Source organism: Gallus gallus, chromosome 1, assembly GCF_016699485.2.
Source record: "Gallus gallus isolate bGalGal1 chromosome 1, bGalGal1.mat.broiler.GRCg7b, whole genome shotgun sequence".
Lineage (NCBI taxonomy): Eukaryota > Metazoa > Chordata > Aves > Galliformes > Phasianidae > Gallus > Gallus gallus.
Window position 1 is genome coordinate 185414120 of NC_052532.1, and position 27469 is coordinate 185441588.

The following is a 27469-nucleotide window of genomic DNA, read 5'->3' on the forward strand; positions in this document are numbered from 1 at the left end:
CCCACCAGCCTTATACCAGGGACAAGAGCTGGTCGCAGCCCTTGCAAACTGCCTGTGGGCTGTGCTTCCTGGTGGTAGATTGCTCTTTAATCCTCCACAGCCAGTTGGCAGTGGCTGGAGGATAACCCAGGAGCACGTTTTGGCAGGGATGGTAATCCTGAGGCTGGTGCTCAGATAGGACCACAGTCATGGAATGGATTGTGTTGGAAGGGACCACAAAGATCAGCTGGTTGGCCAGGGTTGCCACCCACTACATAAGACATTTGACCAGGCCACCCACGGCCCCATACAACCTGACTTTGAACACCTCCAACAACATGGCAATACCCCTAGGGAGGGGGCAAGTCATTCTCTGACTTCCATTCTGCCTTTCACCCCTGCAAGATCAACAAGCAAACCCTCTTTACAAAGGGAGAACTTGGGCAGAGAGAAGCTCAAAGCTTCTGCCATCCCTCCAGACCCACCCAGCCAGGCCAGTTCTGACCTTGGGGACCTGGCCAAGGTAGGCAGATGCATGCAGAGCTCCTCAATCAAGACACCAAAGCCAGAACACAGGCTCCAAAATCAACGTGTATTCTCGTTAAGTGGCTCAGCCTAGGCCCCATTTTCTCTTCTCTACCTCAAGATCTATAAGGCGTATTTTAGCTTAAGCTGAAGTCCAGCAATCAAGCACTCTGTAAGAGGTATATTTTGGCTTAACCACAAGCTGTTGGCCTTGCACAGCCCTCACTGCCTTCATCTCCGTACCCTAAGGAGATTTAACGAATGGATGCATTTACCCTCACAGATCTATGAAGGCTGTTTTGCAGGCAGACAGTTTTGTGCTATATAAATACATAATAAACATGATGACTGCTGCGTACGTGGCATCTCAAAGTGGGGTTTTCAAAAATTCCCAGTGTTGACCTAATTCTACTTCCAATGATAATAACCCATCACTACCTGTAATTGCAGCAGAACAAGATGAAAAAGTGAACACGCTTTTAGAATCCTGCCCTAAATGCTAATAGATTGGGAAAATCTCCAGCCTCAGGATGGTTTTCACCTGCCCCGAGCAGCCATGCCCTGAGGCTGGCTGTCCCCTGCTGCTGAGGGGCACACCATTCAGCCATGCCTGCAGGGGCGCCAGGAGGGTTTACTGCCTTAGCACAAAGAGGGGCATGGTGGAGGCAGGGTGTCACTCCAGCAGTGTGCCAGGAGGCCTCGCTCCCCTGCATTTGTCATCAGCCACAGCGCCAGAAAGGAAAGGAGTGTGCGCACCCCTCCCATGGTGACTTCCTGGCTGGTGGGCCTGCAGGCCGCGGCCTTCAGACAGAGCTCAGCAAAGCCTGGGCAGCACAAGGAGCCCCAGCTTCCCTTGAAATGTCCTCAGCGTGATGGGTCTGAGGCAGCTCCAGAGCTATGCACCGGGTTAAGATGCTGGTCCCTGCTCACCTGTTTTTGCAGTTTGCTGCCTTTGCAGGCAACCACAAAACCTTGGAATGGTTGGGGTTGGAAGGGACTGCTGGAAGTCTTTGGTCCAGTTCCCCTACAGCTTTTAGGTATCTGCAAGGAGAAGACCTAACAGCCTCTCTGGGCAAACTGTGTCAGTCCCCCATCACCCATACAGCATAGAAAGCACGTCCTGGTGGTCAGAGGGAACCTCCTGTGCTCCTGTTTGTGTTCACTGCCTCCTGTCCCAGCACTGGGCACCACTGACAAGAGCCTGGCTCCATCCTTTTTGCACCCTCCCCTCAGGTATTTATGGACACTGATGCCTGAGCCTCCCCTTCTCCAGGCTGAACAGCCCAGATGTCATCCTTTCCTCATAACAGAGGTACTCTACTCCTTCATCACACTGGTGCCCTACACTGGACTCTCTCCAGCATGCCTATGCCTCTCTTGTTCCGAGGGGCACAGAACTGGACACAGGACTCCAGCTGTGGCCTCACCAATGCTGAGCAGAGGAGAAGCATCACCTCCCTCGCCCTGCTGGCAATGCTCTGCCTGATACAGTGCAGGATACTGCCAGCCTTCTTAGCATCAAGAACACATTGCTGACTCAATCTTCAACTTGGTGTCTCCAAGGTCCTTTCCTGCCAGGCTGCTTTCAGCTGGTTGGCTCCCATCATGTCTTGGTGAAATAATCACAGAATTGTAGGGGCTGGAAGGGACCTCTGGAAACCATCAGGTCCAATCCTCTGCTAAAGCAGATTCCCTACAGCAGGTTACAAAAGAAAACAACCGGACGGGTCTCGAATATCTCCAGAAAAGGAGACTCCACAAGCTCTCTGAGCAGCCTGTTCCAGTGCTCTGCCACAAATGAGCCATGCTGGCACGGATTTTGCTGCTGCCATGGCCACAGGACATGGGTACAGTGCCTAGCCAACACAGGCAGCAACTTCTCCTCCAAATGGGCTGGATCTACAGAAGAGTATCTGCTTCCAGCTGAAATATTTGTGCAGAAACAGACACACAGATGGGCAGCAATCAGTATCTGTTGCACAGAAGGCCAATGTATCTGTGAAAAGTCTGGAGCACAAGTCTATGGAGATGAGGGAACTGGGATTGTTCAGTCTGGAGAAGAGGAGGCTCAGGGAAATCCTTATCACTCTCCACAGCTTACAGGAGGTTTTGGTGAGGTGGGGGTCGGCCTCTTCTCCCAGGTAACAGCGATAAGACAAGAGGTAATGGCCTCAAGTTGTGCTAGGGGAGGTTCAGGTTGGGTATTAGAAATAATTTATTCTCAGGAAGAGTGCTGAGGCAGTGGCACAGGCTGCCCAGGGAGGTGGTGCAGTCACCATCCCTGGAGGTGTTCAGGAACTGTGGAGATGCGGCACTGAGGGACATGGTTAATAAGCATGGTGGGGATGGGCTGATGGTTGGACTAGGTGATCGTAGAGGTCTTTCCAATCCTAATGGTTCTATGATCTGATTCAGGCGCTGAGACCTTGAAGCATTCATCTCCCCTTCACAAAGATGTCGTGCAAAAACTCTGTGAGGCTAAAGCCCCAACAGCACTGATTCTCAGAGTCCATAAGCACACTGAAATCAGGCATGTGCACAGTGAGCAGCCTCGTGCAAACATCTTCAGCTGCTGAGTCCTCTCCATCCTCACCGCTTCTGCCTGCAGCTGGGTTTGAGCCTTGCAGCAGCTGCTCCAAGAGTCACAGTGAGCCAAGGGTTTGTTTTATCTCCCTGAGACCAACCAACACCATGTGGCACAGCTCTCACAGCATCTTCACAGCGCCCTTTTCCTTCTGGAGTCTAAAGCCCCACAAGGGATCTTCCACTCATTGCAGGACTAGAATACTGTTTGCTTGAAAAACTGCACAGTAAACAATACCATAAGATGTGGATCAAAGGATGTCACTCACAACGCAAAAGGTGCTCCACAAACTTGTGCAAATGCAGCTGACAGCCAGTCTGCACGGAGATGTGTTACCACAATTAATGCAGCTAAGTGGGAGCTAGCTCTGTCTTTACCAAAACAAAACACAGCTGGTTTAATGCATGTAAAAGCCCTGCTGTCTGGGCACAGTTGTACTGCTACAAAGGACACATTTGCTACAGATACAGATTTTCCCACTCCTGTACGGGAACAGCTTTGAGCAACGTAACACATTTTTCAATTGATCTCCGAATCTAATCCAGGTGAGAAAGAGTGATTTTTCTGTTCTTTTTCATGATCAATTAGGGTGACCTCCTGCCGTAAATACACCCTCTGAACACCTGACATTGTATTTGTGGGAAATCCAACCTCCCATCAGTTTAACCTTTTCACACACGCTTCGGTCTGCTTGGCTTTATTCCAAAGAGTGAGAGGTGCTCGGGACCTCCATTCTCTTGAAGGGTGAATCATGCACTGAGCTATTAAAGGTTAGCACACAGCAGCAGCAGCCAGACCCCAGCATCCTTACAGCTGGGGCCACAGGAGAGATTCTCTGAAGAGTTCTCCAACTTGGGAAATAGAACCAGCCTGCACATGGCTCCTTTTGAAGCATGGCTGTTCAACATAATGGTCATTAACCAGTTCCAGCTTTCCTCTTACTTCTTTAATCTGTCCTAATTTAATTATGACTTAGTCAATGGTAAAGTGCCTCAGTGCATATGCCATAAAATCAACACAGCAAGTCATATTAATAAATCAATATTTGTAGGAATAGGAGCTTTGTTCACATTCAACCTCTTTAAAACTCCAAAGAAACAAAGCAATCAGTATTATCCTGAACTCCTTTGGACTTCGTAAAGAATGACATTCTCAAAATGTTTTTGCTGTACTTTAAACGTTGATCCTGCTCTGCATTAGAGCAGGCTGAAACCTTCCAGCCAAGCACAATTCCATCAAAAATTGTCATTCTTAAAAGCATGCAACTGGGGGATATCCCAAGGTTTGGATAGTGCTGCAACACAGCAGCAACGTTTATACTGAAAACATATAATTTTGTTGGCATTATTCTAGAAATAGGGCCTCTATCAACTTCTGCAATGCAATTCAGAAAATGAAAAAAGAAGGGAGTCAGCTTCTAGCATAGGGAGACACAAGCAGACAAACAGTGGGCTTTCCAAGTGCTGCCATGCTAGGATCACTATGCTGCACTGTCTCACATGATGTATAGCTTGCAATGCAGTTTCTGCAGCAAAACTCTTCACCACGGACCTCACTGCCATATGAAATCTCACAGAATTCAGCAAGGCCATCCACAACCCTACATTCAGGCACAGCCTTAATACACCTGTTGGAACCTCCTGGGAAGAGAGAGATCGACACAAGACTGCTGAGGGCAGTTTGTAACTGTATGAAGGAATCAGAAACCAACTACTGATAAAGTCTGCTCACTGACTCCCAGGGAATCACAGACACAGAAGAGCTATTGCTCAGTAAAGCAAGGCAGCATTCAGAAGTAATGAAACTAAAATCCCTGAAAATGTTATGGGAGGGAATGTCCCATTACCTTTGTACTGGTGTAGGTACAACTCAGCTCACCTCTGTGCAGGGACAGAAAGCAGCCAGCTTAGTAAGGATGTGGGCTGCAACAGACCATGATGCCCTGAAAGCATTCAAGGCCAGGCTGGATGGGGCTGCGAGCAACCTGGTCTAGAGGGAGGTGTCCCTGCCTATAGCGGGGAGCTGGAACTAGATGATCTTAAGGGTCCCTTCCAACCCAAACCCCTCTGATTCTAAGACTCATATTCATATTTAAAATGCTCTCCTCCAATCCCTGTGGCTTATCTTTCTCTGAATGCTTTGCCTTCCCTTGCCTCCACGACAGACAGGCTTGTTCAGCTTTCACAGGACTTCACCTCACATCCACGCCTGCTGTGGATGCTGCACCTAAATGCAGTGACACCTACGAGTGGGAAAAAGGCAGGACATCAGAGAAGTCAGTAAGCCCAGTCTGCTGGTGATGGCACAAGGAAACAGTTAGATATCCATTACTAAATGCTGATGCAGCCAGAAACAGAAGACTTTCAGTAGCCAAAACCCAGTCTTTATAATAGCCTGTTTTATGGGAAAAGCAACAGACCAAGCATTCTGGTTTATTTCAAAACCAATCTGCACCCTTGGACTCATCTCTACAATTCACTGTTCTGTTAGTGATGCTTGTTAGTGCGGGTAAGTTGTTGCCCAACTACTTTGGAGGTGATTGTGTTGTGCTTTGCAGGGGAAAATCATCATCTGAGAAGATGCACCATATCTGCCCTAAATTGCACCAGAGGAGGTTCAGGTTGGATATTAGGAAATATCATTTTCTTAGCAAGAGTGGTGAGGCACTGGCAAAGGCTGCCCAGGGAGGTGGTGCAGTCACCGTCCCTGGAGGTGATGGAGCTGTTGGAACAGCTCCATTTCTTCTTTATTTTACTGAAAGACAGACTAGACCAGGAGATGATAGAAATCTCTTCTGCAGGGACTCTGTCAGCCTCCAGGACGTGATGCAAGCCTTCAGCCTTCCCCTTGGCTGCCAGCACCCATGCCAGCTGGCAGTGCTGCCTCAAGCCATGCTGACACTGACGCTGACCTCACTGAGACGCATCAGCCAAAGTCAGCGTGGATGCCCATCAGTGGTGCCAGTCCCATTGACATCCCTCAGCTCCACCAACCATCACTTTCCTGGGCACCTCAGGGAGTGAAAGGACCACACCGTATGTCCTCGGTGTCTGCAGACGTGGTTGAATGAGTAACTATAAACAGATTGTCTGAAAGCAGCAGTGATGTGTGGGGCAGGTTAAATGCACACACATCCGGAGGAGCCACAGACTGTCCCAGCAGTTAAGTACAGGCTTCTATATCCAGGCCAGGTGGAATGTAATTGAGTATATAAAACAGTGTCATAGCTCTAAAATAGCCTAAGTCCACTTGTCAGTTTCATGCTGTCCTTTAAAATACATGGATTAAATTAGAATTAAAAGATGACCACATGAAATACTTCTGCACATCACTGTGAATGAAGACCCCTCAGCGAAGAGTGGTGTTGTAGTTTAAGGCCTCATTCACATTAATTGCATGAGGAAATCACACAGGATTGGACTGGTGTCATGGGGAGCAACGAAAAGGATTCACCACTCACACTGAGTGATGTGGACCACTGCTTAAGCAGAGCATGAAGAAACAATATGTACTCGAGCAAGTCCAAATCTAAGCTCATCCACTGAGGAGTAAATACAGCAGGCTACAGTCAAAGGGTGGGGAACACTATCCTGGGCTGCCTCTACCCTCACATGTCTGAGTGGGTAACGAGCTGGATGGTGAGCTCCTCACAGGCCAACCTCTGACATGACAAGTGTTTATGAGATACGCCTTATTTGCCTCGTGTCTGGTTCAGCTTCCCACGAGAAAAGGTTGTGGGTTGGGTTGTTGGATTTCTTTTTTTTTTTTTGAAAGCAGTAAAATAATTAAGGGGCTCCAGGCTCCATTTGTTTAATGCATTAAAGAAAGGACAGCACAGCGCTCCTCACTGTATCTGACAAAGATATTGCAAAATCCAGACTGGTAACTAGAAAATACAGGCTGGAGCTAAGACACAAATCTGTGCCAGAGGGGGCAATTAGCGAGTGGAACAAGTCTGTAAAGGCCGTGATGGATTCTCCAGCTGGAGAGTGTTACAACCGTCAGGACCAAATGTTTCGAGAACCGAAATTAATTTGTGGTTTTGTGTGATCAAATTAGATTATTTCAAAGCCCTTTTACCTGACAAGCTGTGAACTCTCTGAGCATGCACCCCAGGAAAGTTAGCATGCATATCCTTCAGGAACAGATGTGCTAGAAGCTAGCGTCTAGGAAAGGAAAAGTTTTTTTCAAGACTATTACACTTGGCCAACTTAAAGCATTCAGAAGTTGTGAGTCAGGGCGCAAGGCATCATAACCAATTGAAAAATACTCATATTTTAAAACAAGAATAAATATTGGTTCCTCTTTATTTGCCTTACGGGCTTTTGGGCTTTTAAGCTACAGGCTTTAAGCTCTGCTCTGCAGTCACGGTGTCCACAAAGGACAGGTCACCAAGTGTAATTTATGTAAATACCACGACTCCTGCAGAAGCCTATGAATAAGAGGTCTTCAGAATAACACTGAGTATCTCGATTTAGAATGGAATAGTTGAGTTCACAGAATCCTAAAATGGCCTGGGTTGAAAAGGACCTCAAAGATCATCCAGTTTCAGCCCCCCTGCTATGTGCAGGGTTGCCAACCACCAGACCAGGCTGCCCAGAGCCACATCCAGCCTGGCCTTGAATGCCTCCAGGGATGGGGCATCCACAGCCTCCTTGGGCAACCTGTTCCAGTGCATCACCACCCTCTGTGTGAAAAACTTCTTCCTAATATCCAACCTAAACCTCCCCTGTCTCAGTTTAAAACCATTCCCCCTTGTCCTACCACTACCCACCCTAGTAAACAGCCATTCCCCCTCCTGTCTATACGCTCCCTTCAAGTACTGGAAGGCCACAATGAGGTCTCCCCGGAGCCTTCTCTTCTCCAAGCTAAACAAGCCCAGTTCCCTCAACCTTTCTTCACAGGAGAGGTGCTCCAGCCCTCTGATCATCTTAGTGGCCCTATTGGAAGGGAACTTCCAAGATCATCTACTCCAACCCCACTACTCATGTCAGTAGTATCAAATCCTACACCCTGTATCAGTCCTACTGCTATTCACAGACAATTTACGGGATTTCACCACTGTGATATAAAGGCAGTGCTCTCTTTGACAGCCAGCCACAGGAGAACAAATAAACATCAAATTAAGCAGCAACTGTGGTTATTCCATCTCCTTCAGCAGTTACCTGTCAACATGTGTGGGTTCCTAGCCACACTTCCCTCCTCACATGAGGACTTGTGGGGAGAGAGGGGGAATCAGTGGCCTTGCAGGTCTTTTCCAATCCTGATATCTGCGGGTTTCTCCTCCAGATCAATGCAGCTTTGTGCTTCTCTCCTCTCTTTTCTGGCATGCAAAGCCGCATTCAATTAAGAGATTTCTCAGTATCACCCCCACTGACCAAGTCCCTGGAAAATGTTTTGACACCAGCACCAAAGGATTTCTTATTTGACACCAGTGCCATTAGCAGTTAGCCACAGAAGTCAGCACAGTGCCCAGGTCTGCTCGGTTATACGGACTCAGCAGTACTGGTTATTGAATCAGTACCTTCCAAGAGCAATAACAAAACCCCAAACCAACTGCTTTTATATGTGGATGAGTCCAGCACTGGAGATGTTTATTAGCATAATGAACAGCTGTAGCCCTGCTAGGGCTTCCAGAGAGCACAGCCTCAGCTTGACCCTGTAGCTCTCAAGTTCCTATAGCTGTCTCACAGCATAAACAGATTTTCATTTAGCTCTTTAAAATATCATTTTGCTCTGAAAAACTACACAGGCTCTGTGCAGGCAGCACTGGTAAGCAAGACATGATTGCTAGGGGAAGACCAACAGCACTGCCCACTCAGAGGGACAGCACAGGTCCTCTCCACGTTGCAACCATTCTGCAGCATTTATCAAAGCAAATTCACACCTGGTTCGAAATAAAAGCTTAACTTTACCAAATATGGCAAGATAGAGCATTTACTCCCTGATTTCTCTATAGCAAAACAAGTGCACCAAGTCAGAGCCAGCAAGATCTTTGGAGGTCTTGTGTCAATGAAGACCTAATTAAGCAGCCCCTAAAATGAAAACCACAGTTGCACAATACAGCTTCTGAACCCAGCGAGGCTGGCAAAATACTGCCTAGGAGGCTCCAGGATGAAATGGAGAATCATTTGTGTTTAGGAAGAGCAAGAAAAACAGCTTTGGATGGACAGATGATGAAGGAAGCTGTGACATGGCACAGGCCAGCCCCCGCCTTCAGAGCCGGGCAGCGCGGTGCTGGCAGGAGCCGTGTGGCTCTCAGCAATCAGCTCACAGGAAATAAACACTGTGGATTATTTGTAATGCGCTTGGAATAAAACCATCCTCATGCAGAGGCCCAGCACAAGGGGCCAACCTCCATAAAAGTCTCATGTAAGCTTTGTTTGGAGGATTTAAGTAGGACCTAAGTGATGTATACACTTTATCTAGCCCTCTTTGCAAAGGGAACAATTTCGCCCCACCATCGAGCAAAGAGAAAGGTCTGAAATAAAGAGATGTCTCTATCTCACAATTAAGCTTCGTGCACGTTTTTCCACTTTTTTTTCCTAATTTGGGGTTCTGAAGATCTCAAGGATACAGGGCTTAGGTTCTAAGCTTTCACACTCTTCGTGAGCGCTCTTTATGCAGTTACAGGTGAAATCTCATCTCCGAATTTCTGCTCTTCCACATGAATTACAACAGTTACAACCCAGCTGCTGCCCCAGCACGGCCCTGCATGTCAACACCTCAACACAGAGACACAGCAAGAACTGGACATTGGATAGCTAGGAATTTTCCCAGCTTTTCATACCAAGAACTAAACGGGTGGTGAAAGAGGAAGCCTTTAAGGCCCCCATGGCCACAGGCTGCCAGGCCCGCTCCCCAGGCATTACCTGGTCACCCCATACTCTGGGGGCGGCTGGTAACGGACAACGGCCACCTCGGTCCTGGAGGGCTGTGGGGCCACATAGGAGGCCTTGAGGACATCCTGCGGCCCTGCTGGGTGCTGCTCTCCATAGAAGAGCCCATGATCGGGCGCCTTGCTGTTGGGGGACACCGCCGCCGCCACCTTGGCCTTGTAGGGGTACTCGGGCGGCGGGCCCCGCGGGTCCATGCCCTTGCTGGGTGCCGGGGCAGCCTTCAGTCCCTTGTTGCCTGCTGGGGCAGGCGGGTGCTGCTTGGCCCCGTTCCTCTCCAGTGAGAGCTGCATGATCCTCTCGCTCAGCGAGCGCACGTGGCCCTGCTTCAGCTCCTTCAGAGCATCGTCCTTATGCGCCTGCCCGCTGCTGGCCCGGCTCACCGTCGGCCTCCCCTCCGTCCTGGACTTCTGGCCAGAGGTACCAGCGACATAAAATCCCGGCCCCGCCGGCGGCTGTCCCCGGAAATACTGCGACTGGGCCTTGGCCTCCTCGTAGGTGGGGAGCTCCTCGCTGCTGTGTGGGGGCTGCGTGGCCCGGGGCTGCTTCTCCATCGCAGCACCGTCCCCCTGGTGCTCCTGCCCCTGCGGTTCCTGCCGTGCCGATGGCTGGACCATTTGTGGGTCCTCGGGCGCGAGGTTTTCTGTGGAAGAGAGAGTGCTGGCAGTGCTGTTGGAGGGGCCGGCGCTGCCCGTCGCCTGGTGCTGGATGGCCAGCAGGTTCATGTTCTCGCTGGGGTTGCCATACCTCAGCTGCTCCTGGATCAGGCGCTGCAGGACCGTGCCAGCTGCCACCTCCTCCGAGCCTCGCATCTCCACCTCTGAGCTCCGGAGGAAGGCTGGAGGGTGCAAGGTGCAGAGGGCTTCCTCGGCTGGGTGGAAGAGAAGGCAGCGGTTAGGAGCACGCCTTGTTTTGGGCTGCCTGAGAACAACACCGTGTTCTTCATAAGGAGGCTCTCTCTGCTCCCCTTCCCCCCCCGTGTCTGTACCATTCTCATCTCCTTATGGCAGCTCACCCCTAATTCTGATTAAGAGAAGTGACCCCATCCCTTCCCCAGCCCTCCCCTCAACATTCTCCACACGCCCCATACCCACGGCTCCAACCTCCCACCCCAGTCAACGGTGGGGCAGGGAAATGTGATCTCCTCTAAGACAGGAATTGGATAAATCCCTCCCTGGAGACGCCTGGCACAAATTACAGAGGCAGCCTCCATGGCAATACCAAATCAGACAGCTCATTTTTGACAGCTGAAGTTAGAGAGCTGAATCCCCTCACGAGTGCACTGCATGCCACAGTAAGATACAATGCAGGATGCATCACAGAAAAAGCCTAAAATCCTACTGAAAATAAAAGAGTTCTGGGAGCGTAATTAAAGAGGAATCTGTGCTCTGGCATTCTCTCTTAAAACTGCAATTTCCCTTCTGGCCAATAACACTATTTCTGTGCAAGTCGATACCAACTTCTGTAGTTTTGCTGGGTGAATATAAGGAAGATGTTAAGGGTTGCAATGCAGTACCAGAACTTTAAGCATCACAGATTAGATAGACAACCATAACACAGACTGAATTAATGCAGAGACAAGGTGTAACTTCTTCACCCAGCCTCACAAGCTGCATTTGCATGGGATAAGGTGTTACAGATGCTGTAACTGGAGTGAAGCCACACAGCTCAGGGGTCAGGTCAAATACCAAAACAGCCTCCAGCTCCCTTCTTCATCTCAGTCCTGTTTGTTCTGCACAGCAACGTGGGCATAAGTCATAGAAATTGATGCACACAGTGAAGCTTGCCTGAAGCATGGCACCTAATGGCATAATCCCTCCCAGCTGGATCCTCACTCGTTCACCCATCTCTAAGAGGTGTAAAGCATATGTGCCTGCACCAAAAGAGTGCTCCTGGTGGGGGTAAAAGTGAAAATGAGCCCTCAGCTCTGCAGAGTACTCCCATTTTCCTAGGCAAGGAGGAGGTGCTGTTCTGAGTTCAGTTTTTGAGGTCATTTTTGGCAACATCCTTTCTCTATCCTGCTGTTTCCAATTCTCAAAGGAGTTCCTCAGCAGTACTCGTGTTTGTTTCCTTGGCATTCAAAAGTAGTTAAAAAGCAAAACTTTCTCCTGAGGTCTCCTATTTCCCCATGTTTCACCAGTTACTGCACATTCTGTGGGACAACTTATATACAATCTGGATGCCAGAGGGAAAGAAAAGCCCTTGATTGCTATTCTGTGACAAGTGGCCATTTCCACTAACACTGTTTTTGCCGTAAAAGCTTAACAATGATTGTGAAGCTTGAGGGAGAGGGAAGATTCCCAGGCTGTTCCACTCCACACCTGTCCTGCAGAACACATCTCTCCTCTGCTATCCCTGGACAACATCAGTAAGTACCTGACTGGCTGGGGTGGCAACTGGGCCACCAGAACTCAGAGGGTCTGCCAGCTTCCTGGGCCAGTGTTTGAGCCAACAAGACGAATGGCTTAGGTTGGAAGGGACCTTAAAGATCATCTAGTTCCAATGATACAAACCCACTTAGGGAAAATCCAGACATAATCGTGATGGGCTTGTATGGAAGAGTGGCAACTCACTCACCAGCTTTTTCTTTAGCACTGACTGCTTCAGCTGTTAGCGGAGAGATGTCATGCCTGCCAGCAAACAACTGGTGGTCCTGATAAAGAAAACCAGTGTCCTCCAGTATCTGGCCTGGGCTGGTAGGCTTGTAGCACGCAGCTGAGGAGCCTGCAAGGAAGAAAAGTGGGATGTCAGTAAAGAAGTTATTTGAATGATAAAATATAAAGCCTTGATTTATGACAGAAGCTCAAAGAATTTCTTGAACCTTGCTCAGTGTCTGAGGCCCTGCTGGGGTTAGGCTGAGGAACAAGCAGGAGGCAATGAAGCATCAGTGCCATCTCATGCCTCAGCCCAGCCCAGGAACACAGCCAGGCTGACCCAACCTGGCTTACAGGTTGCCAACAGAGGCTGTGGAGTCTCCTTCTTGGAGACCTTCCAATGCTGTCGGGGCATGGCCCTGGGCACCCTGCTCTGGGTGTCCCTGCTGGAGCAGGGGTTGGAGCAGATGGACACAGGGGACCCTTCCAACCATTCTGCAAACTGCATCAAGCTCACAAATCAAGGACATGAAGCCGACAGAGCTGGCATAAAACTGAAAGAAGGAATGGGTAAAGAAGAGGAATGAAGGTGAGGACACAGCCACACGTCCAGTGGGGCTAAAGTCTGTAAAAGGCTTTACCGTAAAATTTGATCACAAATAACGGCTCAGTAAGACAGAAAATTACTAAGACAGAAAATACAGCCAACGCTCTCAAGGGAGTTCATAAATCCCTTTGTCCAGATGTTCTTAACATGGATGTAGCCGCGAGCCCCAGGAGCATGTCCAGCAGGAGCAGAGTGACCCAGGTCACAGTGGCACCAGCCGAGTGCCCATGCATCCCAGCAGGACATCTGTCCATCCTAGCAGGACAGGAAGCCCACGGATATGGGGCTGAGCTTGCACAAGCAGAGAAGCACATTTTTTGGCACGTTATTGCTGACTCCACCCCATGCATGGAGCAGGGAAGCAGAATCTTGCCCATCCTGATTACGGGCACAAAGATGCAAAAACTATAGTCTTCTGTGCCCAGAGGAGAGAAAACGGGCATCTGTGCAAAATGTTAATGAATTCATCACTTCACCATCCATGTTAAGTGCCATACAGATCTGTGCATATCTATATTTAGAGAGCAAGCAGGAGAAGATTGCTCACTTGAGTAGATATAAGCCAAACATGTTTGTCAAAATTAGCACGGAAGGCTCTTCTAGCATTTGTGCTGATAAAGATGCAAGGAAAACCTCAGAACCCCACTTTCCAACATGACTGCTGTACTGTGGCACAGAACAACATCCCAGACACCCTTCACTGCTCCTGCACACACACACGGCCCTGCCCTTGGACCGGGAATTCTGCCTGAAACAAAGAGTTGTGAGCCTGGGCTTGTTTTACAAATATAAGCCGGATTGGGATGAAACACATAGGGAAGAAAAACAGTCTCAGGCATTACAGACAGCCTAGACAGCCACCAGCTAGGCGTCACCACTCGGCAACAAAAGCTAAAAGGAAAACTGCTACTAAAATTTCGCTTTCATTCATCCGCCTGCTGTATTTTGAGTCATTAGACACCCTCAGGCTGAGTGTTCAAGTGCTGTATCTACAGCAAAGGGCACATGAGGAGATGCAAAGCAAGATGGTTTTGCTGGAAATCACAGCTAAAGACAAGGAGTGAGATGAGATGGGGCGCACCCATGGAATGCCACCCACATCTGGGCATGTCCTGAGCACCAGAGCAGCTCAGCTGGGCCAGGAGGGTTCCAAGGAAAGGCAACCTGCCTGGAGTGAGGGTTACCCAAATTCTGATAGCCAAAGGGAGCAAAGGCTCCTCTGCTGCAACACCCACGCACAAGGTCAGTACAGAAGATATCAAAAGAATTCCTTAGAGCAGCGGTCACTTGTGAAAAAAGACAAGCAGAGCCACATCCAGTGCCATCAGTTTGCTGAGGAAGGTGTTACTGAAGCCACCAAAGAAAAAAAATCCTGGACTTGGAGGATTTAGAACCTGACCAGCATTAGCTGATTGCTTAGATACCTTGGTTAGCACAGGCTCCTTCACTCATTAGAGGGAGCTTCACTTTCAGAAGGGGACTGAGCCCTCCCCCAGCACAGAGGACAGGGATGAGGATGCTCCCAGCAGTAGGACGCCGATCTCAGGCACTGCCCAGAAGATGCATTTGGACCACATCTTCTTCCAGCACAGCTCATGCTGCAGAGAGGCATTGCTCTGAGCCTCTCTTTCCCATGAGACCTCAGTCTGGAAGACTGCATTGACCAATTTTATAATATTTCAGGTGAATATAATGCTTTAAATTCACTTAAAGATAAAACTGAGGGAGATACATTGCATGGCTGAAACAGTAGTTTTATGGAAGCCCATTAGCACAACTACTCAAAACCTCTCCACAAAACCAACACCCAATGGAAACACTGACCAACCATGAACTTAAAACATTAAGGAAAAACTAAAAGCAGCTGGAAGTCCGTGCTGTGTTTGATGATCTGAACCACCACTGTAGTGCAACAGTGTCTATACACAGCCTGGTCCATAGACACCACCTTCTCAGCTGCTGTATATCCAGTATCTATTACATCCATCTCCAAGACATGACCACATCTCCAGCCTTGGTCAGTCCTTGCTGAGCTCCTCCCTCATTTCTCATTTCCAGTGAGGCACTGACACAGCTGCCCAGAGAGCTGTGCTGCCTCATCCCTGGAGGTGCTCAAGGCCAGGTTGGATGGGCCCTGGGCAGCCTGAGCTGATGGGGGGCAATCAGCCCACGGCAGGAGTTGAGGCTGAGTGGGCTTCAAGGTCCCCTCCAACCCAAGCCCTTCTACGATTTCTGCCTCACTACCAATTCTCCCAGATCTCAGTGGTTGCCCAACACCCATTCATCTGTTTCCTTTGTTGAAGATAAGCACGTAATTATGCCATACCATCCTGATACAGCTACGCAATTCATTTCAAGATTCGTAACCGTTTCAATGAATCATTCGCTAAGATTAATGCTGGAAACGCAGCAAGGACCCACAGATGCTTAAATATTTCCTGTTTCTGATGTGGTTTTGGTCTGGTTTTGAAAGGGATCTAACCCAAAACCTCATAGGAAGCATACTGCTGTGACATTACAGGAAAGCCACGTCTTCAGAGCAATACCAGCACTTCCAGGAAGCACATTTCCTCCTCAAAAGCTATTTGGAGTAGGCGGTGTTCTTCCAGCCAACCTACTAGGACTTACATCTTAACTGAAACACCCCAAAAATGCCCATTTTGCGTGGCCTGCTGCTATTTTGATGCAGCGCTGGGAGCTGTTTTCCATGTGGCTCCTCCACCGTCATTCACCGCTCCCAAAATCCTCCATCCTGCCAGATAGAAGCAGTGGGTGTCCTCCAAAAAATCCCCTCCCAAGCTGTACTGCAGCTCAAAAAGAGACTGGAGCATTTCAAGCACCTTCCAAAGCAGCCATTTGAAATTAAGAGGGAAGTAAGGCGGCTTTGCACTTTCCTATAAACTCCTCCACAGTCTGTAAGGAGGATCCAAAAATGACAGAACAAAAATGACATCGTTTCAAAGCCCACATCTGTCCTTCTGTCTCACAGCCAAGCCAGCAAGAAATATAAATACCTCATTCCACCTTTGGAATATTTCCTCAGCCCTTTTACTGGGTAAACCATAGTTTGAGTTGGAAGGGATCCTCAAAGGCCACCTAGTCGAACCTCCCCACAATCAACAGGGACCCCTACAGCTCAATCAGGTGCTCAGAGCCCCGTCCAGCCCAACCTTGGGTGTTTCCACGGGTGGAGCACTCATCACTTATCTCAGGTCAGTGAAAAAAGTATTGATCAAGGAAAGCAATACGAGGACAGTCAAAGCACCAGTGGTGCCACCCCAAGACTGGGCTATGATTTCCCAATGGGGTACGACCATGTCCCAGACATGAGCTGCTCTACTCAGCCCTGTGCTGGGCAGGATGCAGAAGAACCCAGTCCCTCTGCACCGTAGGGACGGGAACCTTTGCTCATGGCACTGTGCCCTTGTTCTAAAAGAGCTCTGGGAGACTAGATGAGTACTGTCACTTCCCTCTCCAAAAAGGCCATCACCCAAGAGAGCACTGAACTATGGAGGAAACTATCACAGGAGGGTCAGGCTGGGTGTTAGGGAAAGGTTCTGCCCCACAGGGTGGTGGGCATGGAACAGGCTGCCCAGGGCAGAGGGGACAGTCCCCAGCTACTGGAGCTTAGGGAGCATTTGGGCAGTGCTCTCAGACATTGGGCTTGGATTTGGGTGGTCCTGCATAGAGCTGGGAGTTGGATTTAATGATCTTTTAGGGTCTCTTCCAACTTGGGACATCCAGTGATTCCATGATACAAAGGTTGATGAGAAAAGGCAACGGGGTCAGCAAACCCCCACATTTAGACGTATATAAAGCCAAACGTTTTCCATTTAACTTCAGCCCAACGCACTGATTTTCACATAACATTTCCCCCCACTGAAAACAAAGCAGCCGAACGCAGAGTTAGGAACAAAGCAAAGCAACCACCCTTGGAAGGCAGCTCGCAGAGCTGGCAGCAGATCACATGGATGCTGTGAGCACAGGGCCCAGGCTGAAATTTTAATAATTCATGGGTTGGGTTTCTTTTTTTCCCCTTCCATCTTCCCAGGTTGGCACTCTGAAGAGAAGTGGGCTGCAGGTATGTGAATAGCAGCGGGACATCATCTAACCTGCACCAGGAGGAGCAAGGAGACACGGCTTCATTATGGCTTACAGAAAAACCCGTGTCTCTACTTATTACAAGGTACAAATTTACCTCTGAGGCTACAGCACTGCGTCTACAATGCAGAGCCGGCCTGGGTTTATAATAAGGATTCAAGGGATTGAATCAATAATTGAAATTTCTGCTTTGATCAAAGCGCCACGATTACAACTTGTGTCGGCGCTGCTGCTCTGAGATAAAAGGTGAGGTGCTGCTCAGAGCCGAAGCAGCACAGGAAGGAACCCTCCAACAAGGAGTGAAGCACAAAGGCTGGCATGGAGCTCAGGAATCAGCACCAACCAGCCATGACATGGACAAAGCATCAACCAAGCAGGAGCCGAAGCTACAACTAACCGTGCTGTACTTACTGCCATTAAAAGCGATCTCGTTACAGAAATGCCCTGGCACGATCGCCTTCATCGGATATTTAAGCCTTTCCATTAATTAAACAGAAGTGAAACAGGACCCAGGACAAAGACACCAGGATCATTAAGGCCGCTTCCTGGCCACTTCCAACAACCACATCATAAAACTCCTTGCGCCGCACGGGCTGTGCCTTAAAACGGGCATTTTGTGCCTCGGTTCCTCCCATTTGGGGGCAGCTTTGGGCTCCTGTTCCTCCAACACACAGACATCCCCCTGGTTCCCACTCAGTCCCCAGTGCTGCTCTTTCTCCAAGCAGTTTCCTGCCAGTGGTGTCCTTTAGGTTAAATAGCTTTCTCCCTGAGTCATTCCCACAAACTTGCAAGCGTACAAAGGAGCCTGGGATACGGACAGCACAAAAATAGTACAAAGACCGTACAGTACTCTTTAACTGAAAACGCAGGCATTGAACTCTATCTTATGTATCTTCATATTTCTCGAGCTTTTCCTTTTTTACACGCAGGCGCTGAGCCACACAGCCAGCGCTTCGCTCCATCCACATGGAGAACGCTGCCATAACCCAACCCTACGCACAGCCGCTGCCCCATTCTTATCTTAACTGCCTCATCTAAGGGGAAAAGACATCGAGCTTTCTTCCCACTGGAATATATATTAAAATTACGCGTCTCCCATTACGAAATCATTACTCGCAATTTATATTCAGCCGCTTCTAAAGTGCAGGAAGGCAATAAAGGTGCTATGCACAAAGGTGCTAATGAGGTAACCGCCTTCAGCTCCTGCTGCTGAGTGACTGAGCAGCATCCATCCCTGCACAGCCCGCTGCTCCCTCCCTCACGTGCAGCAGGACGACGGTGCTGAGACCTTCTCCCCCCCTTGTGCCCATACAACTGAACCCAACCTGCTGAGAAAGTCACTTCAACACCAAAAAGAAAGAAAGAAAACCTCTTCCTACCTGCATAAAGTTTCAACAGAAAGTTGAGTGAGAACGTGAGCTCGCAGCCCTCTGATGGCTTCCAGTGCAGCAGGCACATCCTCCCCTCCTCCTGCCTCAGCCCTGAGCAGCATCACACCGGACCCAGCGCACAGTGCCGGGTGCTGTGCATGGCACCGCATAGTTTTGCTCCAGCTGCAGCAGAACCTGGTGCCGAGGGAGGGCTCGGCACTGAGCCACGATGAGCAGCACGGGAACTGTCCCCGGGACCCCCAGGCACTGCCATCATGCAGGGATATAAATGAGAATCAGTGGGGCGATCCCAAATGCTGCCACCCCCAGCGGCCATTGGGGCACGCTTGAAGCTCTCTTGCAATGCTTCCCATGGGATGGCAGGGCTGGGGGGCACGTCTTGCCTCCGGGCACCATCCCAGCACGCAGTGACTTCGCCTCCTTGCTAAAGCAGTGCTGGTTAACGTCCTTCCTCCGTGGACGTGCCCACAGAGCTGTGCTGCCCCATCCCTGGAGGTTCTCAAGGCCAGGTTGGATGGGCCCTGGGCAGCCTGAGCTGGCGTGGGGCAACCAACCCACGGCAAGGGTTGGGGCTGGGAGGGCTTTAAGGACCCTTCCAACTCAACCCATCCTACGATTCTATACGGATTCTAACCCTGCTCCCATCTCTCCGGCTGGATGGAAACCTTTACGTGGGAAGGGCACAGTCAGGAGCTGCAGGAAAATGAGCTCACCGCCCGGCTCCAAAGCCGCCCGTCTCGCACCGATCTCCCCCGCCGCATTACTCGGAAGGGAAGAGCAGCGCAGCCCCGCAGCTGCTCCCGGTCCAGGAAAAGGGGGGGAAAAAAAAAAAACGCACTTCTTTCCATCGCAAGAGGAAAACAGGCGAGCTGCGACCTTCCTGTAGTTCAACGCGAATCGCAAACCCCGGCGGGAGGGCTGAGAAGGGGGAGAAGTTCAGTTCGCGTCCCATTTATTTATTCCTCCCGTCTCGACGCGTTTCGCTTTTACACACGACTTAATCTCCTCTCTCCGGGCAGGAGAAATACGGGCTCTCCGGCGGCCCCGCAGCCCCCGCCCGGCCCCAGCCCCGAGCCGGACCCCCGGGGACGGCCCTGGGCCGCTCCCGGTCCCCGCGGGGCTCCGCGCAGCACCGCCCGGGGACAGCCCCGGAGGAAGCCCTCCTCCTCCCGCCGCGTTGCTCCGGGACGGCACCGCCACCATGGTGTGGGGTGCCGCCGTCCCGCACCGCTGCTGGTGAAGAGGGGAGAAGTCGCCCAAGCGCCCCGGGGAGAAGCACGGAGACGGGGCTGCCAAGCAGCCCGCTTTCACCCCAGGTCCCCCGGCACAGCGCTGTCCGCCCCGCCGACGCCCCCGCTCCAACACGACCGCGCACACGCGCGGACCCCGAGACCACCCGGCGCTCACCTCCGGCTCCGCGCCCCGCCGCCCCCGGCAGCACTGCGGCCATCCGCGCCGCTCCCGCCGCCCCCGGGCGCGCTCCGCTGGGGCGGGGCGGGGGCGGCACCAGCGGAGGGGCGGGGCTACCGGAGGGGGCGGTGCTAACGGGTGGGAATGGGCGTGGCCTATGGTTTGGAGGCGTGGTCAAGGGTTTGGGGCGTGGCCTAAGGGTGGAGGCGGGGCTTTGTGCTCGCGGGAAGTGGATTCCAGCCTGGAGAGCGCACAGGGGGTGGAAGCAACGACACCTCCGCCTTGCACTCATGGAATTGTTTGGGCTGGAAGGGACCCTAAAAGGCCACCTAGTGCAACTCCCCTCCAGTGAATGAGGACACCTACAGCTAGTCCCAAATTAAAGCTTTTAGATGCTCAAATTCTCTGCAAATTCAAAGGAAACCTTGGCAATAGATGGTCAGATACCTTGGTTCACCAGAGCGACGTGCCTTCAGTATTTCAGGTTGCACAGCATCCTCTCCTACCCACCCTGGAGAGGAACCGAGGTTTTATTTACACACACAGGTGAACCACAGAGTCATTAAGGTTGGAAAAGGCCGTTAGGATCTGCTGGTCCACCTGGCTGTAAGCAGAGGTGAACGGATGTATCAATAAGCAGGATTACCTGCTGCCTTGGCTCTCAGTTACGTGGTAAGGACATCACGAGCCACACTTTCTCCCCACATCCCTCATTTTCTGGAATGGGTTTCCAAGTGATTTTCACAGCCTTTTTTTTCCTGTTTGATTTCCACTTTGCTCTATAAACTGCACAGCCATGGGACGGCAGCAGGCTGGAAAGGGAGTTCTGTGATCCCTCTGCAGTTGGGTACATCCGAATGCCACCGGGAAGGCTTCGGGCACCTGAACTGTGCCCACCACAGCAGCACCGGGCAGCACCGCTCTGCCCTCCCCATGCTGCAGCTCCACCGTTGGTACAGAGCTTCCCCAGCAGGTCTGGGGGCTCGGGGAAGGAAGGATCCTCCAGCACCTGGGCACTGCTGCTGCCACCAGATCCAGGACCGGCTGTCCCAAACTGCGGGCACACCCGGGTATGGATGCTCGTTACATTTGCACCCACCCATGCGTGTAATCACTCAGATTCCTAATGCAGCAAGCAAGCAAATAATTGTCCCCGGGCGCCTGGCGCTGAGGCAACCCCAAATGCCTGCAGGCAGCTTCCCTTTGTGCTGTTGTCCCCTCCAATAGGCGCTTCATAGGCAGCGCTGTGTTTGAAGGAATCTCTCTGCACATCTGCTTTTCCTGCTCTGCCAAAGAGCTTTCATTTCCCCCAAAGCCTGACCTGCTCGGTCACTGGCTGCTCAGCAGAGCACTGGCTCCTGGACTCGCTCCAGTGCGAGATAAGGTCAGGGCAGCAAAGAAAAAGAAACAGCTGGATGGCCACTGAGCAGTGGGAACAAACAGCGCAGGGACCGGGGCTTTTTTTTCCCTTCCCTTTCTATTTGTCCAACAGGATTCATTCCCTGTGTGCTCATTCCCCAGCACACCGTATCACCGACGCAGCGTTTCCTGAAGCCCAGGGTTGCCCTGCTTTTTCAATCCGACTTTTTTTTTCTGCCATTCAGCAAGCTCATCCAGGACGGCTGCGAACCAACTCCGACGGGGAAGGAAGGAGGTGGAAAAGTGGTGGGGGATCATAGAATCATAGAATGGCCTGGGTTGAAAAGGACCACAATGATCATCGAGTTTCAACCCCCCTGCTATGTGCAGGGTCGCCAACCACCAGACCAGGCTGCCCAGAGCCACATCCACGATGTGAGGGATGAGGGAATGGAAGAAGGGAAGGGAGGAGGGAAGGGAGGAAGCAAGGGGGAGAGGCAGAGGAGCCATCTGCACATGTACCTCCATGGGGAGAGTTTCTCCCTCCCTGACCTCACTTTCTCCAAGGCCAGAAGTCCCTCCTCAGGACTTGCCCAGGAGACAATGAAGCGTTCCTCCGTTGGGCCATGCGGAGCGTGAAACATTTTGGTTTCATCATTTGCAGAACAAAAGGAACACAGCAGTCACAGGCTGACTCATATCTGCTGAAATCCAGCAGCCAAGCAGTGGGAGAGCAGAGAGATGAGGAATGGAAAGAAGAGGATGTGAGGGCTGCTCGTAGCTTTTTCCCAATTAATTGCTGTAGACACAAGTACCACTTTGCATTATCCCAAAATTTAAGAGCCCCCAGTGTCCTCTCTCTGACATGGTCACTAAGCAGACAACTGCAGAGAATATATACAGAAGAGTACAAACACAAATACCATTTTTTGTAGTACATGAGCCCATTTTCCCACAGTTCCTGCACTACAGGAACTTCCTGAGCTGCATCATTGGGTCTGAGGGCCCTTCATAGACCAATTTTTCCATGTTGTTTTCTAATCACTGTTTGAGCCCATTCATACTTTTGGCACCCTGGACATCCTGTGGCAATGGGTTGCACAATGTAATTGTGTGATGTTTGAAGGCATGCTTCCTTTGGGTTGTTTCAAGCCTTTCCTTATTTATTTCCATGTCATTCATAATTTCAGTACTTCTACCATATCCTCCTTCAAGTGTTTCTTCTCCACTGCATGGAGGCACAGCTGCCCATGGAGGTGGTGCAGTCACCATCCCTGGAGGTGTTCAAGAACTGTGGAGATGTGGTCCTGAGAGTTGTGGTTAGTGGCATTGGTGGGGATGGGTTCGGGTTGGACTAAGTGAACTTAGTGGTCTTTTCCAACCATAATGATTCTGTGATTCTAAGTTGTAGTTTACCCAGTGTCTGCTTTCATGGAAGCTGTGCTACCCCTTGGTCACCACTGGCTCCCTTGTCGTCTGCTTAGGACTGAAGAATCATAGAATGGGTTGAGTTGGAAGGGACCTTCAAAGGCCATCATGTTCCAAGTCTCTCTACACCACCTACCAGCTCAGGCTGCCCAGGGCCCATCCAACCTGGCCTTGGGCACCTCCAGGAATGGGGCAGAACAGCTTTCTCTGGGCAGCTGTGCCAGGGCCACACCGCCCTCATGGGGAATAATTTCTTCCCTATACCTTGTCTAAATGTCCACTCTATCAGTTTAAAGCTGTTAGCCCTTATCTGATCACTATGTGCCCCCCGTGAGTTTTCTCCAGTAAGCCCAGAAATACACTCACTGCTCGAGGTGGGGGTGAGCCATGTCCTGGTCACACAGCAGCAAGGCTTGGAGGGGTTTCCAAAAGTTGGGCACAGCAAACAGAGCCCCGGCCTTTAAGAGGCAGGGGAAAGAAAAAAAAAAGCATTAGGAAGGGATTTTCCAGCCATTGTTAATTCCATTCTTGGAAACACTGAAACAATCAAAGCCTTTGCAAATGTGCCGAACAGGAGGATATGGGTAACAGCCAGCGCAGATTCAGCAAGAACAGAGCTGGTCAGACTAAATCTATCTTCTGTGATGAGGTGATAACTCTTGCAGATGAAGGGTGAACTGCAGATGTCCTATATGTTGGTACGTGTAAGGCTTTTGATAGTGTGTCATGTGGTATTACAAGCAAGAGGGAGAGAGAGGGAGAAGAAAGTGAGTATGTAGCTGCATGGCTGCTCAAAACCCTTCTCAAAACTGAGTTACTAATGCCACGAGGTTGCACAAAAACCTCTCCTAAATCTGGTGCTGCTCAGCATTTCCAGGAATGACTCAGAGCCCAAGCAGAGCTTTTTATGTTTGCAGTGGACACCAGGCTGGGAAGAACTGCCAGCATGCTGGACACGGCACTGGAGCTCAAGGCCAAGGAGGAAAAAAGAATAGGAGTTGCTGATCTGAGGTTAGGAGTGCATACAGAAGTGCCAACTGAAGCAGCAGCTCTGTGTCACCTGCAGATCCTATGCATGAGCCAGGATTGTGCTCTTGGGAGAGGGGCAGACCTTGCAGAGAGGGGCTGGCATTGCAGCCCTCTGCCCTCTGATGGCAGCTGGAGGGCTCGTCCAGTTTGGGTAGATGCAGAGCACGGAGAAACATGAAAGAGCAGGGAAAAGCACTGCAAGGCTGGAAAAGGCAAGGGATTGTGGTTATTTAATCCAGCAAACAGACAGCTGTGTTAAAGTCAGAACCTGGATGTGGCTCTGGGCAGCCTGGTCTGCTGGTTGGCGACCCTGCACATTGCAGGGGGGTTGAAACTCAATGATCATTGTGGTCCTTTTCAACCCAGGCCATTCTGTGATTCTATGATGATTCTATGATTCAAGTACAAAAGGCACAGTGAAACATGAAGAGAAAGTGAAGGAACCTTTCACACCTGCTTTTGGCAGCACAATGCGTAGCTGGCTGAAATCACAGATTTAATTAGATACCAAAAAAACCTTTCCAGCCCTTGGAGCAGTGCAGCTCTGGAGCCGACTGTGTGGGAAAGCTGCTGGGACTGCTGAACATGGGCTGGTTCACCAGGCAAGGTGCTGGGTTTGTCTGTGAGCCTTGCCCTCAGGCAGCAGGAAGTAGCTGACCCTCAGGGGTTTTTAGGGTAATGAAGCTGTGTTACGTTACTACAGTTTTTACCTTAGGGTGTTACTATTAGTAATGCACTGGCACAGGTTGCTGAGCAAGGTGGTGGATGCCCCATCCCTGGAGACACTCAAGGTCAGGCTGGACGGGGCTCTGAGCACCTGATGGAGCTGTAGGTGTCCCTGCTTATTGCAGAGGAGTTGGACTAGATGACCTTTAAGGGTCCATTCCAACTCAAATTATTCTATGATTCTAATAGCCTATGTGGCCTGTTTGACCAGAGAAGAGCACCAAGTTGGTGTTCTCAGGCTTACAGAATCCCTTCAGCACAGGGTACATCTGAGCTGCAGCCAAGATGGTCTCCATCCCTCCGACATGTGTTGGTTCTCACCACCTCTCACCTGGCACTGGCATCATGCAGCTGTGCATGACTAAGGTCAGGAGCAGATCCAGCTGCAAGTCCACCCACCGGGAAGGAGACAAGGAGAGAGTTCAGTTTTCCATTACTCATTTTGCTATCTCACACGCTTTGTCTACCTCAGATGGAGTCTTGTGCTGCATTTGGAAGGCAGAGTGGAAATGTAAGGTGATGCGAGCACTGGTTTCGCTAATCCTTTCCAGGCTGAGGGATGTCTGTGCAGAGGGAAGCGGTGTCCAAGGAGTTTCTGGGATGGGGCTGTGTGGAGGCCATGGGAGATGTCACCAGCACAGCCAACCACCCACACTGGCTGGCTCAGACTATTCCCACAATAGCACAAGGAAGATGCCAGGACCCAGGTTCTCCCATTTTCCATCCTTCATCCCTACCTCAAACAGAGTGCTGCTCCTTGCCTAGGTGTCACCAAGGAGCCAGGAATAAACCTTGTTTTGCACATCTAGAACATCTGCTACTCAACTAAAACCAACCAAATTTTGTTGTCTTTGTCACTATGCTTGCCAAAACCTGGAAGAAATGGACACGTGTCCCTGAAGGAAGGCACTGGCCAAGGGGAGATGATGAACTGCCGAAGATCAAGAAGAAAAAGAGCTGCTGGAAGCTGTGCCACAGAAAATGTGTTTTAGAGTAACTTCATTTGTTTTAAATCAGCTGGGCAGCGAATGAGGCAGCCAAGGGGAGACTGATGGCTTTATTCCCATTCCCTGTTAGACACTCATGTGGCCAAATACATTAAAGCAGTCTCTATCCTGACACCAAGTGGAGAAGGCTCACAAGAACTTCTTTAAATTGCAATTGTATGTATAAAGCTGCCAGTGAGGACTGCTGCTGACCCAGTCACCCCTTCTGGAGCCAGCAAGGCATCATGCAGTTCATGGGCATTCTGGTATTTGTAGGACATTTTCAAGATTCTGGCTCTTAGCAGCAGTGGTTTCCAGCAGATTCATATGACAACAATCACCATCCTGGGCTCCTGGACTTTTACCCTCCTACCTCAAGTACCTCATGCAGTGAGCAGCCCAGCACACACTGAGCATCCTTACTGGAGCCAAGATGGATTCCAAGAGCAGTGGGGAAACCATCACCTGTGAACTAAAGAGAAGGGAATCTTTCCCTGGGGAGGAGTGCTGGTGCTCTGTGCTCTGCCAGTAGTGGTGGGCACCATGCTGGGCAGTCCCACGGCAGTCACAGATCTGAGCCCAGCATCTCCCCAGCTGCCATAACCTGAGAATTTCCATGTGCTACATCCAAACCCTTCCCACGTGGTCTCAGGAGGGACTGGTACCTTGATGTCCCCCTGTTCACCTCACAGTTCATCTCCTTGCCCCACCTCTAATTCATTCAGAGATATCCACCGATGTTAGGCTTGCTTTCCACACCTCTACTTCTGGCTCCCAGGGTTAAAAAAAAAACCCCACACTGTTGCAAGGTGTCAGAGTCATAAAATGCCAGCCAGGGCCTGGGTTTCCAGCCCAGATCTCAGAAGTGTCCCCAAGCACTGCACTGAGCAAGTGGCAACTCCTCTACCAGGAAGAAATTCTGCACACATTTCACACAGTAAGGTGCTGAATGCCTCTAAGATTGAGCAGTTCTTCCCTCTGATGGATGGCATTCAAAACCAACATGGAAAAATGAGCTGGTAATGATGCATTTCAGCAGTGGAAAGCATTTGGCATCTGCCCTGAGTTTCAACTGAGTCATCTCCTAATTGCTCTACTGAGCACAGAAGTAAAAAGAAAGATGAAAAAATATGGCATGTGGACTCACCCAACTGATCCCGAGCAAACAGGGCTGGTGCACCTTCGGAAAGCTCATTGTCTGAGGGGAGAAGAAGAAATGCTCGGAAAAGTCAGCTCAAGAGGTAGGTGCAGGTGCCAGGTGAAGAAACTTCCTTAGGCTCACCCTGTGAGTGCCTTTCCCCTGTCACTGCAGGTTGCTGAGACCCAACAGGATCCAGCCCTAAGCAGCTGGGTCAGACCCCCAGGATCCCTTCCATCATCCTATGGCCCTGTGGCACTGCAGGCAGGGGCTGTGAGCTGCTTGGATTGCACACCTCAATACAGGCAGGGCTGGAAGATGGCTCTTCTGGAGCTGGTGGGGATTTCTTTATTTTCCAGAATTGCATTCAATATCCAAACGCTGCTAAATTCCAGAAACTCAGTGCAATTTTCAAAAATAATAACATTTGCAGAGGAGTGCTTAGCTGGGAGATTGCACCCCAGGCTGCTGCGCTCATAATGCATGAATTTCCTTGTCTAACTCAGCTGTGATGCAAAAGCAGATGATGCTGGGGCTGGCCCAGGGGACCCCAAACTTCTGGCAATGGGGCATGGAGGAACACACATGGCTTCTTCTGCCCAACGTTTGAATGGGGATTGGAAAGCAAATCCCAGCTGCTGTCTGGAAATAAGGCAGAGATCGATCTGCTGGCTATTTCCCGTTGCCCCACGCACGTTTGTGGAAATTTCTAGAGA

General features: G+C 50.5%; 1 protein-coding gene across 4 annotated transcripts in view; it reads right to left on the reverse strand.

The window, feature by feature from the left end:
• Positions 1-27469, reverse strand: part of AMOTL1 (angiomotin like 1) — a 66825-nt gene that overhangs the window by 32196 nt on the left and 7160 nt on the right. The window contains exons 3-5 of one of the 4 annotated variants that reach the window (XM_425649.8): positions 26763-26813; positions 12562-12708; positions 9961-10855 (exon numbers count right to left, since the gene is read on the reverse strand). In XM_425649.8, the coding sequence (XP_425649.4) occupies positions 9961-10855; positions 12562-12708; positions 26763-26813 (1093 nt within the window). Of the gene's footprint in view, positions 1-9960; positions 10856-12561; positions 12709-18665; positions 20144-26762; positions 26814-27469 lie in introns of those variants that run through there. The other 3 variants (XM_004938848.5, XM_004938847.4, XM_004938849.5) reach the window with 3 other exon arrangements.